Source organism: Malania oleifera, chromosome 8, assembly GCF_029873635.1.
Source record: "Malania oleifera isolate guangnan ecotype guangnan chromosome 8, ASM2987363v1, whole genome shotgun sequence".
NCBI classification, from domain to species: Eukaryota; Viridiplantae; Streptophyta; class Magnoliopsida; order Santalales; family Ximeniaceae; genus Malania; species Malania oleifera.
Genome location: NC_080424.1, coordinates 84,769,280 through 84,784,487, shown reverse-complemented (window position 1 = coordinate 84,784,487; position 15,208 = coordinate 84,769,280). Strand labels below are relative to the sequence as shown.

At 38.6% G+C, this 15,208-nt stretch overlaps 1 protein-coding gene across 1 annotated transcript; it reads left to right on the top strand.

Annotated features, from left to right (window-relative positions):
- The first annotated feature begins 11,466 nt into the window (after nucleotides 1-11,466).
- LOC131163063 (subtilisin-like protease SBT3) lies at nucleotides 11,467-14,230 on the top strand. Its single transcript, XM_058119767.1, has one exon. The coding sequence runs from the start codon at nucleotides 11,714-11,716 to the stop codon at nucleotides 14,012-14,014; it is 2,301 nt and encodes a 766-aa protein (XP_057975750.1). The 5' UTR covers nucleotides 11,467-11,713; the 3' UTR covers nucleotides 14,015-14,230.
- Nucleotides 14,231-15,208: the final 978 nt, after the last annotated feature.

The window sequence follows — 15,208 nt, the reverse complement described above, 5'->3', positions numbered from 1 at the left end:
AAAGGTTACTGGAATAAAATCGCCATGCTTATCTCTACACCACAGTGTGCTTATGGTGCCTTAACCGAATTAATCCGAATGCAAGACACTGAGCGAGTTTTTCCATTTTTTATGAGGCTACATGACTCATATGCTTCCATCCGCAGCCAAATTTTGGCTATGGATCCTTTACCTTCCATCACTGTTAACTTTATCGTGATCCCAAGAGGGGGGTGAATTGGTATTTTCAAAATTGATGCCCTAGGTCAATCCCCTAACATCAGTATTACACAACCTTAAGGTCAATCTAGTGCAAATAAATTAACTCAATTTAAATGTACAACATAATTTAAATAGCACAATTAAATTAATCAATCATGCACGAGAAAGCTGTAAATAAAGATGACACCCAAAAATGTTATCGAGGTTTGGCAAACTGCCTACATCCCTACCTTGGTTAACAAGCACAAGGATTACCACTATAATGCTCGCTTAAGTGGATGAAGCGGCACCTAAACAATGAGGTCAATTAGCACAGGGTTGACCTCAACCTTTACAGACAATTCTAACTCGGCTGGATTACCGCCCCCTCAAGCCACGCCTGGAATACAATAGTATATCCACAATAAGACTGGTACAGTGATTATGCTTTCATGCAAAGCAGATATGTATACAATATAGACAGTCACATACACATTAACAATATGGATATAGTGTAAGCTCAGTGATGTAAATAGTTGTGCAAATAACATTCAATAGGGTATGATCAATGGAATGTTCACGAGTTTTCAATATAAGCTATATCTTTGAACCTAGGTAAAACAATTTTCAATAGCAAATCAAGATTCCAAAGATGTCAATCCGATATTCAAACTGGCTTAAGAGATTTTCCTCAATGAGATACGCACACTACTACTTTGAAAAATGTTTTGGCTTGTTGAAAATATTTTTGCACAACAAAAATCAAAGCTATGGGAGTCCTGCAACAACTATGCAAAGACCCTTAAGCTTGCTAGTCTATCCCAACAAAATATTTATAATATGAAATCAGTGGGATAAAACTTAGCCAAACTCCCCAAAAACAATATCAATAATCAATCAAGAAAATGGGAGTTTTAGCACTATCTAACAATTACAAGCACGCTCACTAAGCTCTTGCAATACCAAGATGGATCAAAGGAATAAGTATTTGAGGGTATTTGAGCAAAGTAGGATTTTAGAGTAGAGAGGATTCTTGTCCAATGATTTTTTCTAATTACGTGCTAATCCTCACAAACGAGCTTATGTTTATAGACATGGCAAAAAATATAACTGTTTGGGACCTATTGGGTATTCTTAGAATAGTTCGAAAAACACTTAAGAATAATTTATCTGTTTTAACCCATATTAACCTTGGATAAAATAAATTTAACCCAAGAAGGTTCGGATGGCTGAACCAAGGTTCGGTCGCCCACCAGATTCATTTTCAAAAACACTTTAAAATAGTTTGAAAGCCAGAGTCCTGATACGATAGCCCGAACAAAAGTCAGTAGCATTTCTTCATAGTTTTGGGTGCCCGGACAATGGGTCGGTAGCCCGAAATCAGAGGTTCGGTCACCCGAGCCTATTTTTGAACTTTTTTTCATCAGTAGCCCAAGTTGGTGAGGGGTCCCTTTCAGAAGGTTCGGGTGCCCGGGGAAAATATGTTTAAAATAGGTTCGGTCGCTCGAGAGCTTGGTCAACTGTTGACTTCTCAATAGTTCGAGCACTTGAGGAGTTTTGAACTTCTGGGATTCGGTCGCCCTAGCTCTCTTAAAATTCCCTATATTGTTCAATTCAATTCATATTTAATAGTCGTGATTATGAATGATATTTGTGCATGAGTGTTTGGGACCTAGAGTTATACTAGGGTCTTACTGAGCTTACCATGTATCCAGTATGCATGACATGCAGGTGATTATCACAGTACATATACCTAGTTACTAGTACGGACCCATATTACATTAATTGAATTTACAATATGAAAGAGATTCTTTAGGGTCTTCATATCTTGCTTCAAGTGTCATTCCTTGAAATGCTCATATAAACCTGCACATACACTTGAAAACCATTAAATACCTAAGTATTTGTCATTATCAAAATTAGGTGTGACCTATAAGGTCAGCATTCTTCCCCTTTTTGATAATGACAAGTACACAAGGTAAAAAATGGGTATAGCCTTAGAAGGCTCCCCCCTAATAATGTGCATTATGTAAAAGTATTTTCCTTAAGTGAAGCCCAAATTTTGCCTCTTATTCATCTCCCCCTTTTGGCAACAGCAAAAAGGGCTATGAAAGTAATAGCCTTAGACAATGGGTATGAATCATTTGTATACAAAATAAGTTTAGGAATTTCTAAAAATTTCGGCAGCATGCCGTTTGAAAGTAGGAAATTTCCTAAAAAAATCCTGTGTTAAAATTATCTATTTTGAGTTTTTAAGATTTACCAGTTTATCCACAACTACTCAACTCAAACAGTTCTAGTATGATCAATACATAAAACATAAATGCAATCATCATCATGCAGTAGATATGAGAATTGTGCATTGCAAAACATAATCAATTTCATAAAGTCCAAGCTAATGGAATTATTAGTTGTTAGACTTTGAAATTATTAGAAAGCTTCCCTTAAGTTTATGTAAACTATAAAATATTTAGAAAGCATCTCTACTATGCATGAGACCTAATTCATATCTAATTTGTATGAACCTATCTTCTGGAAGTGGTTTAGTGAAAATGTCTGCCCACTGCTCATTAGTGCATACAAACTCAAGAGCCACATCCCCTTTTTGCACATGATCACGAAGGAGGTGATGTCTAATTTCAATGTGTTTTGGCCGTGAATGTGAGATAGGATTTTTAGAAATGTTGATTGCACTAGTATTATCACATTTAATCAGGATTGTATCATAGTGTAATCCAAAGTCCATAAGTCATTGTTTCATATAAAGAGTTTGAGTACAACAACTTCCAGCAGCAAATATATTCTGCTTCGACAGTGAATAAAGTAACTGAGTTTTGTTTCTTGGAGAACCAAGAAACGAAAGATTGTCCTAAATAGTGACAAGTGCCGCTAGTACTCTTCCTATCAACCTTACTATCAGCAAAGTCAGCATTAGTATAACTCACAATCTCAAATGTAGTATGCTTAGGGTACCATATGCCTAACTCTATAGTTCCAACTAGATACCTAAGGATTCATTTAATTGCTAATAGATGTGATTTTTTAGGAGTGTCCTGAAACCTAGCACACATGCACACACTAGACATAATATCAGGCCTACTAGCAGTGAGATATAGAAGACTCCCAAGCATGTCACGATACAATTTCACATCAATAGGGATCTTTTGCTCATATTTATCAAGTTTAATGCTAGAACTCATAGGAGTACCAAGAATTTTGCAATCTTCCATATTAAATTTTTTTAGCAAGTCCCTAACGTATTTGGATTGGCATATAAATGTTTCATATTTGGCTTGTTTAATTTGTAGCCTTAAAAAAAACTAAGTTCACCCATCATGCTCATTTCAAATTCACTTTGCACGCATTTGGCAAACTCATTACACAACTCATTATTGGTTGCTCCAAAAATGATATCGTCAATATAAATTTGAACTAGGAGCTTATCACCATTTTTGGATTTGATGAAAAGTGTAGTGTCAATCTTGCCATAAGTAAACCCATTTTCTAGTAGAAAACCACTAAGCCTTTCATACCAAGCTATAGGAACTTGTTTCAATCCATACAAGATCTTACACAACCGGTAAACATAATCTGAATATTTATGATTTTCAAAATCGGGCGTTTGTTCTACATACAATTTCTCATTAATATAGCAAGTCAGAAAAACACTTTAACATCCATTTGAAACAATTTAAAATTTTTAAATGCAGCATACGAATGGCTTCCATCCTAATAATAGGAGCATATGTTTCATCAAAATCAATTCCCTCTTCCTGATTATAACCCTGAGCAACTAGTCTAGTCTAATTCCTAGTTACCACCCCATTCTCTTCTTTCTTATTTCTATATACCCATTTAGTTCCAAAAATTGTATGATCATTAGGTCTAGGAACTAGAATTCACACTTTGCTTCTTTCAAATTGATTAAGTTCTTCTTGCATGGACATCACCTAATACTCATCCTCTATGACTTCTTAAATATTTTTAGGTTCTTCTTGGGAGAAGAAAGTACAATGACTCACTAGGTTTTTCAAGGAAGATCTTGTGGCTACACCATGGGATGGTTCACCTATGATTTGATCTATAGGATGATTTCTAATAATTTTCCAATCTCTAGGCAACTCCTAAATTTCATTTTCATTTTCATTATCTTGAGATGTTTTATCATTTATTTCTGATTTTTCACTTGCATTGTTTTCAATGGATAACTTGTCTAAGCATTTTCTTATGTCAATATCGTCTTCATCATCTTTATTAGAAAATGGATTAGATTCATCAAATACAACATGAATAGATTCAATGACAGTCAATGTTCTTTTATTGAAGACTCTATATGCTTTACTATTAAGAGCATAGCCTAAGAAAATGCCTTCATCAGATTTAGAATCAAATTTTCCTAGATGTTCATTATCCTTAAGCACAAAGCATTTACAACAAAAAACATGAAAATAGGGAATATTACGTCTATGGTTGTTCCACAATTCATAAGAGGTTTTATTTAATGATGGTCTAATCAACACCCTATTCATGACATAACAAGCAATATTTATGGTCTTAGTCGAAAAATATTTAGGTAGCTTATGCTCATTCAACATGGTCCTACCCATTTCTTGTAATGACCTATTCTTCCTTTCTACTACACCATTTTTTTTAAGGGTCCTAGGTGCAGAAAAGTTGTGTGATATGCCCTCTAGGTCACATTAATTTTCTATGCCTTCATTTTTAAATTCAATGCCTCTATCACTTTTTATATGAGTTATCTTATAGCCATTTTGATTTTGAATTCTCCTGCAAAGCTTAGTAAACTGTTCACATGATTCATTTTTATGTGGGAGAAATAACACCTATTTGAACCTAGAAAAGTCATCAACAATGACAAAAGCATATGATTTACCACTAAGACTTTGCACAGAATAAGGACCAAACAAATCCAAGTGAAGCATTTCAAGTGGTTTAGTGGTAAATATAAATTTCTTTTTCTTAAGCTAGATTTTGTTTGCTTACCCATTTGACATGCATCACAAATTTTATCTTTCACAAATAGTGTTTTAGGCAAGCCTTTCGCTAAATCTTTTCTTACTAGTTTTGACAATAAATCCGTACTAGCACGTCCTAATCGCCTATGCCATAACAAACTAACTTCATTTATTATAGAAAAAGAAGTTACTTGTTGTGAAGCTAAGTTATCAAAAGTAGTAGTGTATACATTTTCATGGCGATCTGTAGTAAAAAGAACATTATGACCTGATTTACTTTCGACTATGCATTTATCATTTTCAAATGATACCTTATATCATTTATCACACAATTGACTTATGCTCAATAAGTTATGCTTCAAGCCATCAACTAATAGAACATTATCAATAACTAGAGAAGGATCCTTACCAACCTTACCTACGCCGATGATGCATCCCTCTGCATTGTCGTCAAGCGTCACATACCCTCCATCCTTGGGAATGACTGATGCAAATTTTGCCTTGTCACCGATCATGTGTCATGAGCACTTGTCATTCAGGTACCACCTGTCATTGGAGGAGGATGATCTCAAACACACATGCAAAATAGACTAAGTAACTCACGCTGGTCCCTAAATTCTGTTGGGTCCACGAGGGTTAGTGACTAGATCACCCTTTACTACATATACCTTTCTAATTTTTACACGTCTATTTCTAAGAGGGCAATCAAATTGAATGTGACAAATTTTTTTGCATTTAAAACATTTCATTCTACACGTAGGATCTTTAGGTGGGATTTGAGATTTTGATTCACGAGTGAAATGTCCCAAGTAAAGCTTAGGTCATCTAATATTCTCAACGCCATTAAAACCAAGACCCTCTTTACTAAGAGAGTTTCTTTGGTCTTTAAGTAGTTTTTCAAAATTGCGTTGACCATCGGTGAATTTAAAAACAATTTTCGAGCTATCCTCCAATTTTCTCGTAAGCTCAGCGATTGTCTAATCTTTTTCTTTCAAAATTGAAGCATGAGTGGTTTTTGCAATTCCAAACAATTTTGACCAATTTTCGCATTTTTTTTTAAACCATCATTTTCTTTAGTCATTTTATTCAATAGTTTAGAGGCACAAATATATTCAAATTGCAACTCTCTAAAAGTAGGCATGCTATCAGATTCACAATCATTAGAGAAGTAATATGAAGATAAAGAACAAGAAGACGATACCTCATCATCATGTGCCATCAATCACAGATTAGCAACCTCTGAGTTGCTATGATCTAAGTTTGAGTCATCACTACTTAATTTATCCCATGAAGTGCCTGCTTTCATGGCTTTCTTCTTTTTCCTAGCATCCTTTTTCAGTAGTGGGCAATCTGGCTTGATGTGCCCAACTTTGTTACAATTATAACACGTGGGAGCATTTGATTTTTCTTTTATTTTACTAGAATCTCCCTTCTCAGATGCAGACTCCCTATATTTTTTGTATGGCTTTCTATTCTTCCTGAAGAATCTGCCGAATTTTCTAGTTAACATGGCCATATCATCCTCAGAGTCAGGTTCGCTGCATTCACTAGATGACTTAGTGGAGGTTTTCAATGCAATCACCTTTTTCACCCTATTATGTTCATTTAGTTTCTCATTTATAGTTAATTCATAGGTAATCAGGGAACCTATCAATTCATCTAGAGTTATGGCCTTAAGGTCTCTACCCTTAGAAATGGATGCAACCTTAGCTTCCTAAATAGGAGGCAGGCCTCTGAGGATTTTCCTAATCATCTCATATGTAGGATAGGTCTTACTTAATGCATGTAGTAAGTTTATAATGTGTTTAAATCTAGTGTACATGCTCTGAATGGACTTACCTACATTAATCATAAAGGCCTCACACGCACTAGTCAGCATGTCTATCCTACTATCTTTTACATTCCTAGTATCTTCATATGTGACTTCTAACCTGTCCTAAATTTCTTTTGCAGTAGAACATGCCATTACTCTATTAAACTCGTTCACATCAAGACCACAATATAAGTTATTCATAAAAGTGGCATTTAAGCTAACATCTTTCATATAATAATCATTATATTCTTCCTCAGTTTTTTTAAACTCTGGTCTCACCCTCTATTTTCATGGGAACATGATTTCCCTTAGAGACAATCCTCCACACCTTCCAATCTATATTTTGAAGGTAGATGCACATCCTCTCTTTCCAGAAGGTGTAACTAACACCACTAAAAATCGGAGGTCGTGTGGAAGATGGCCCCTCAAGGAAAGGGGTCATCGTGCTATAAGCCATCTAAGATCTTTTACAAATTAACTATTAAATCTATGCTACGTGGCTTTGATACCAATTTTTAGCTTTATCGTGATCCCAAGAAGGGGGTGAATTGGTATTTTCAAAATTGATGCCCTAGGTCAATCCATTAATAGTAGTATTACACAACGTTAAGGTCAATCTAGTGCAAATAAATTAACTTAATTTAAACGTACAACGGAATTTATATAACACAATTAAATTAGCCAATCATGTATGAGAAAACTGTAAATAAAGATGACACCTAGAAATATTATCGAGGTTCGGCAAATTGCCTACGTCCCCGTTTTGGCTAACAAGCACAAGGATTACCACTATAATGGTCACTTAAGCTGGTGGAGTAACACCTAAACAATTAGGTCAATTAGCACAGGGTTGACCTCAACCTTTACAAACAATCCTTACCAGACTTAAATTACCGTCCCCTTAGACCACGCTTGGAATACAACAATAGGTTCACAATAAGATTGGTACAGTGATTATGCTTTCATACAAAGTAGATATGTATCCAATATAGATGGTCACATACACCTCAACAATATGGATATAGTATAAGCTCAGTGATGTAAATAGTTGTGCAAATAACACTCAATAGGGTATGGTCAATGGAATGTTCAAGAGTGTTCAATACAAGCTATATCTTTGAACGTAGGTAAAGCAAATTTTAATAGCAAATCAAGATTCCAAAGATGTCAATCAAATATTCTAACTAGCTCAAGAGATTTTCTTCAATAAGATAAGAACACTACTAGTTTGAAAAATGTTTTGGCTTGTTAAAAAGATTTTTGCACAACAAAAATCAAAGCTATGGAAGTCTTGCAACAACTATGCAAAGACCCTTAAACTTGCTAGTCTATCCCAGCAAAAGATTTATAATATGAAATCAGTAGGACAAAACTTAGCCAAACTTTCCAAAAACAATATCAATAATCAATCAAGCAAATGGGAGTTTTAGTACTATCTAGCTATTACAAGCACACTCATTTAGCTCTTACAATATCAAGATGTATTAAAGGAATGAGTATTTGAGGGTATTTGAGCAAAGTAGGATTTTAGAGTAGAGAGGATTCTTGTCTAATGATTTTGGCTAATTACTTGCCAATCCTCACAAATGAGCCTATATTTATAGACAAGGTGAAAAATATAATCGTTTGGGACCTATTGGGTATTCTTAGAAAAGTCTAAAAAATCTTTAAGAATAATTTATCCATTTTAACCCATATTAACCTCAAATAAAAATAAATTTATCCCAAGAAGGTTCGGATGGCTGAACTGAGGTTCGGTTGCCCTACCAAACTCATTTTCAAAAACATTTTTAAAATAGTTCGGCAGCCCGAGTCCTGATACGGTAGCCCGAACAAAATTCATTAGCATTTGTTCATAGGTTCGGGTGCCCGGTCAGTGGGTTAGTAGCCCGAACTCAGAGGTTCCATCACCCGGGCATGTTTTTGAATTGTTTTCCTCAGTAGCCCAAGTTGGTGAGGGGTCCCTTTCAGAGGGTTCGGGTGCCCGGGGAAGATATGTCTAAAATAGGTTCGGTCGCCCGAGAGCTTGGTCAACTGTTAACTTCTCAACAGTTCGGGCACCTAAGGAGTTTTCAACTCTTAAGGTTTGGTCTCGCAAGCTCTCTCAAACTTCCCTATAATGTTCAATTCAATTCATATTTAACACTAGCGATTATGAATGATATTTGTGCATGAGTGTTTGGGACCTAGAGTTATACTGGGCTCTTACTGAGCTTACCATGTATCTAGTATGCATGAAATGCAGATGATTATCACAGTCCATATACCTAGTTACTATTACAGATCCATATTACATTAATTGAATTTACAATATGAAAGAGAGTCTTCAGGGTCTTCATATCTTGCTTCAAGTGTCATTTCTTGAAATGCTCATATAAACTTGCACATACACTTGAAAACTAGAAAATACCTAAATATTTGTCATTATCAAAATCAGGTGTGACCTATAAGGTCAACAACCACCAAAGTATATTCAATTTTGCATCAAGAGGAAAAATAGTGTGTTCTTCATATCTCTAGCGTTCCAATAGAATCTAGTGCCATGACAGTTCCTCGTAATTTTTCTAATTTTTCTGATAATAAGGGGCGAGGGCGTGGTTGTCCAAAATGTGGCCACTGTGATTGTAATGGTCTTGGAAAGCACAATGTTATAAGCTGCGTGGTTATCCCAACAACAAGTCACCATCTCGTGGAACATTAGATAAAAAATATAGTTCTTCAATGGCTGCAAATAATGTCACAGGTTCTTCACCTTCTTCTGAGATTGTTGTCCCTGGTCTCACCAATGAGCAATACTTTCAACTATTATCGCCCTCAAAAGTCAACTCTGCCAACTTTGCTAGTAACCTTGCCTCTTTTCATTCTGCTTCTTTTTCAAATACTGAATGGATGGTTGATTCAGGTGCTTTTGATTATATGACTTCCAATTTGTCTTCTCATGACAATGTTCAACTCTTTACTTGACCATGCCCCATTAAGCTTCCTAATAGTGACATTGTTCCTCTAACTCATATCAGCACTATGTGTTTTTCGCCTAATCTTTCTCTTTCTAATGTTCTTTACGTGCCTTTATTTAAATTTAATTTATTATCCATCAGCGCACTCACCACTGATCACAATTGTGTTGCTCTCTGCTTTCCTACCTTTTGTGTTTTTCAGGACCTATCTATGAGGAGGCTGATTGGAACGGGTGAAGTACGGGATGGAATTTACAACTACAAACCTCTCTCCACCTTAGTTTTCAACTCTCAGTGCATTTTTGATGCTACTATTTGGCATCAACATCTTGGTTACCCTTCTATTTCATGTCTTCCGAAAACTTTAAATATTTCTTGTTCTCATTTGGCTTGTGATGTTAGAGCTAAATCAAAGCACACTTTTTTCCCTTTTTCTATGAACATGAATAAGAGCACATATTTTTTTAGTCGATTTATTTTGACATATGGGGTGATTATACTACAACTTCACTTTCTAGTGCACATTATTTTTTAATAATCATGGATGAGTACTCACGTGCAACATGAGTTTATTTTATGCACATGAAATTTGATACTTTTACTTGCCTTAAAACTTTTTGCACCATGATTAAAAATCAATTCAATTGCACCATTAAGCACGTGCGAACTGATAATGATAAAGAATTTTTATCCACTCCACTTCAAACTTTTTTTCATGATTAAGGCATTCTTCATGAGCGCACATATGTGGATACCCCTCAACAGAATGGTGTTACCGAGCGTAAACATCGCCTCCTTCTTAATGTGGCTTGGTGTTTACGTTTTCAAGCTAATCTTCCTATCTCTTTTTAGGGTAAATGCATTCCATCACCTAGTCTCAATTATAAGTCCCCTTATGAACTTCTTTTTCAGAAACCACCATCGTATACACACTTGCGAGTGTTTGGGTTCTTGCGCTATGCCCAAACCGCTCGCCAACATCGTGATAAATTCTCTCCTTATGCTCTTCGATGTGTTTTCTTAGGTTATCCTGCTCATCATAAGATTTTTCATGTATATCATCTTGAAAACAAAAAAAAAATTCATCTACTATGATGTCCCCTTTGAAGAAAGTGTATTTCCCTATCATCTCATTCCTCCAACCCCTCCATCTTCTCCCATCCTTCATCTTCCTATTCCTGATATACACCTTTCCTACATTTTACCTAAACAACCAACCACACCTAACCTTAGCCCCTCTTCTATCCCTCTTTCTTCCTTGGTCTCCTCCTGACACCCTCACCCTCACCCCCTTCCCCACCACCCCCTCCGCCCATCTCTTCACGGCCCAAATGAGCAGTCACACATCCCTCTTACTTGGATGATTGCATCTGCCCAATTTTACCAAAGTACTAAACGGCTTCATAAGTTTCAAAATCTTTTTCAGGTACAGTTCATTGTCACTTCTCTTTTTTATTTTATCATCGTTTTTCTCATCCGCATTTGGCTTTTATTTCTATTTTGTCCCAACATCCCGAACCCAACTCATATTCTCAAGTTGTGTTGCACTCACATTGGCGTGATGCCATGACTTCTGAAATCCAAGTCTTAGAAACCAATCATACATGGGTTCTTATCCTCAAGTCGTCTAAATTCATTTCATTCTCAACCTGCAAGCACTTCCCAGTACTCGCTATACTCGCAAGTCACTGCTCTATAAATAGAGAGTATTGCATCTCGGCTCTTCATTGACTCATTTCGTCCACAAAAATCCCTTAGCAGCCGATGAATTGATTTAAGTGATTAGAATGGGGTTTGCATATGGGTCTTGTTTATCCATCCTCCTTGCGCTATGGGTTCCGATTACCTTTCATATGGTCCAATCGTCAAGCAATCCGGCGCCGGAGAGGTCAACCTACATAGTTCACATGGACAAGTCCCTCATGCCCAAGGCTTTCGCCACCCATCGCCACTGGTACTCCTCCACTCTCCAATCTCTCAACGCCACTGCCCCGCAGAAGCCCTACCTTCTCTACGCTTACGACAATGCCCTTCATGGTTTCAGCGCCGTTCTATCTCCGGCCGAACTGGACACACTCCAGAAGTCCCCTGGGTTCGTCTCGGCTTATCGTGATAGAAAAGTTGCTCTTCATACCACGCACACCCCCGAGTTCCTTGCTCTGAGTCCTTCCGCGGGTCTTTGGCCGGCTTCCGATTACGGCAAGGACGTCGTCGTCGGAGTCATCGACAGCGGAGTGTGGCCTGAGAGCAAGAGCTTCGGCGACGCCGGGTTGACCAAAATCCCGGCCAGCTGGAGAGGCACGTGCCAGGAGGGACAGGAATTCAATTCCTCCATGTGTAACTTGAAGCTCATAGGAGCTAGGTACTTCAACAAGGGATTAATAGCCGCAGATCCACGCATAAATATCGACACGAACTCGGCCAGGGACACGAATGGGCATGGAACCCACACCGCCTCCACGGCCGCCGGAAACTACGTGGAAGGTACATCATTCTTTGGCTACGCTAAGGGAATGGCAAAAGGGGTGGCCCCTCGTGCCAGGGTAGCTGTCTACAAGGTCGTTTGGCCGGATGAAGAGATCTCTGGCTTTACCTCCGATGTTGTCGCTGGCATAGATCTCGCTGTTGCCGACGGTGTTGATGTGATATCGATCTCCTTGGGCCTCGAACCAGATAGGCCTCTGTACAAGGACCCAATTGCGATAGCTGCCTTTGGGGCCATGGAGAAGGGCGTGCTGGTTTCGGTCGCGGCGGGAAATTATGGACCGTCACTTGCGACCATAGTAAACGGAAGCCCATGGACCCTGACCGTCGCTGCCGGCACCGTCGATCGGCAACTTGCAGGGATGCTAAAACTGGGAAATGGGCTAACTATCGTCGGATGGACGATGTTCCCGGCAAACGCTGCGGTGGAATACTTTCCAGTGCCTTTGGTGTATAACAAGACCCTTTCCTCGTGCAATTCCTCTGTTTTGCTAGCTGAGGCGCCTAGCTATGCTATCATCATTTGCGACCAAACGGAATCTGTCATCAACCAATTATACTATGTTGCAGCATCAAGAGTTCGCGCGGCTATATTCATCTCTGACTCCCCCTCAATTTCAGAGCTTGGGAAATTTCCTTGTCCTGGAATCGTGATTAGTTCCAAGAACGCGTCAACGGTGATCAAATATGCTAGAACCAAGCATAATCCTACTGCTAGCATGAACTTCAGAGAGACCATTTTGGGAGCAAAGCCAGCACCAACCGTTGCTTCATTCAGCTCAAGAGGTCCCTCAAGGAGCTATTCCGGCATCTTGAAACCAGACATAATGGCTCCAGGAGTCAAAGTTTTGGCCGCTTGGATTCCAAATATACCTACAACTCCTGTTGGTTCAAATTCGTATCTGACCAGCGATTACAACATAATATCAGGGACGTCCATGGCTTGTCCTCATGCTTCGGGTGTTGCTGCGCTCCTTAAAGGAGCACATCCCAAATGGAGTCCGGCTGCTATTCGCTCTGCCATGATCACTACCGCTAACCCTTTTGACAATACCTTCACTCCTATTAAGGAAAATAGCGAGAATTTCAGTTTTGCATCACCTCTGGCCATGGGAGCGGGTCAAGTTGACCCAAACAGAGCACTAGATCCGGGTCTTGTGTACGACGCGACTCCGCAAGACTACATCAATCTCCTTTGTTCCACGGGTCTTACCAAGAAGCAATTGGTAACCATTATAAGATCAAGCAATCATAGTTGCTCCAACCCTTCTTCTGATCTAAATTACCCGTCCTTTATTGCTTTGTATAGTAACAGGTCCATGTCAACAAAGGTTAAAAAGTTTCAAAGGACTGTAACCAATGTGGGAGATGGGCCGGCGACTTACAAGGCAGAGGTAACACCCCCAAAGAAATCCGTTGTTACGGTCACACCGGAGAAATTGGTTTTTGCAGAGATGTATGAGAAACAAAGCTACAGTCTAACTATAAAATATGACCACGACAAATATGGGATGGTTTCATGGGGCTCGCTTGTTTGGGTGGAAAATCAGGGAAAACGCACCGTGAGGAGTCCTATAGTGGTGTCGCCGGTGGTGGTTGGTTGACGCTGCATCATATGTATATATATATATTAAAATATCTAGCCTGTAGCCTGCATGCATGGGCGCATAAAGGCTAATATTGTGGCAAAAAAGTGGGTGTGTAATTAACTCGTACGAGTGTTTGGATGAAAAACTATTAGGTTCTTGGGAGGACTAACATGGTCCTCCCATTAAGCTATATTCTCCAATAAAATCACTATAAATAATGGATTTTATGTAGTGCGATCTATATATATATAGGTATTCAATGGATGCTATTATTTAAAGTGATTTCATTAGATGGAAGTAGGGGTGAGTAAACGGTCGGTTCGGTCAAATTTGGGTAATTAACCGAATTAACCAAAAAATTTAGTTAAATAATACCATTAACCGAACCGACCAAATTGGAGGAGGAAACCAAACCGAACCCGACCGAATTACCCATTCGGATAATTCGGTTAACCGATTTTAACCGAAATTATTTAAAATTGATTATTATAAAAAAAATTAAAACATCAAATCCAGCTTAATTAAATACCTTATTTATTAATTTTATTAATAAAAATGATGGCTGATGGCTGAGACACTAGGGTCTGGTTTTGCACAGCGAGCTGGTGGCTGAGATGCTGAGGGTCGAGAGGCTGGACTCTGGAGATGCTACTGCTGCAAGCCTGCAAGCGCCAGGGCAGTCGGCGAACCTGGTGATAAACAGCCAATTACTGAGTCAAAAGCTGGTGCCCACCACGAAACCTAAGTACCCAACCTACTCCGGAGAGGCTACCGCAACCTCCGATACTTCGTGGAGGACAACTGGAAGCATGTGGGGGGTGATCAGATCCTGCTATGGCTCGCCGTCTATGCCACCCTCTTTACTTGGAAGCTCATCTAGTACAAGCACCGGCTGGTGTTCGACGTCATGGGCTTATGCGTCACCACCGGTCCACCACCAAGGGCGCCGCGGAAACTCTCAAGTTCAACATAACCCTCATCCTCCTCTCCGTCTGCTGAAACACCATCACTTTCTTCCGCAGCCGCACCAAGCTCGGCGTCGTCATCCCCTTCGCCGAGACTCTCAAGCTCATAATTTATGCTTAAAATTTAATTAATTAATAATTTGGTTAATCGGTTAACCGAATTATTTTTTGTTGTTAGCCGAACCGAAACCAATTAATTGAATTTTTGTAAAATCCTAACCGAATCGACCGAACCGAGTTTTTT

What these genes read in the sequence shown, in the direction of transcription:
- LOC131163063 (XM_058119767.1), top strand. Translation starts at nt 11,714, where the DNA reads ATGGGGTTTGCATATGGGTCTTGTTTATCCATCCTCCTTGCGCTATGG.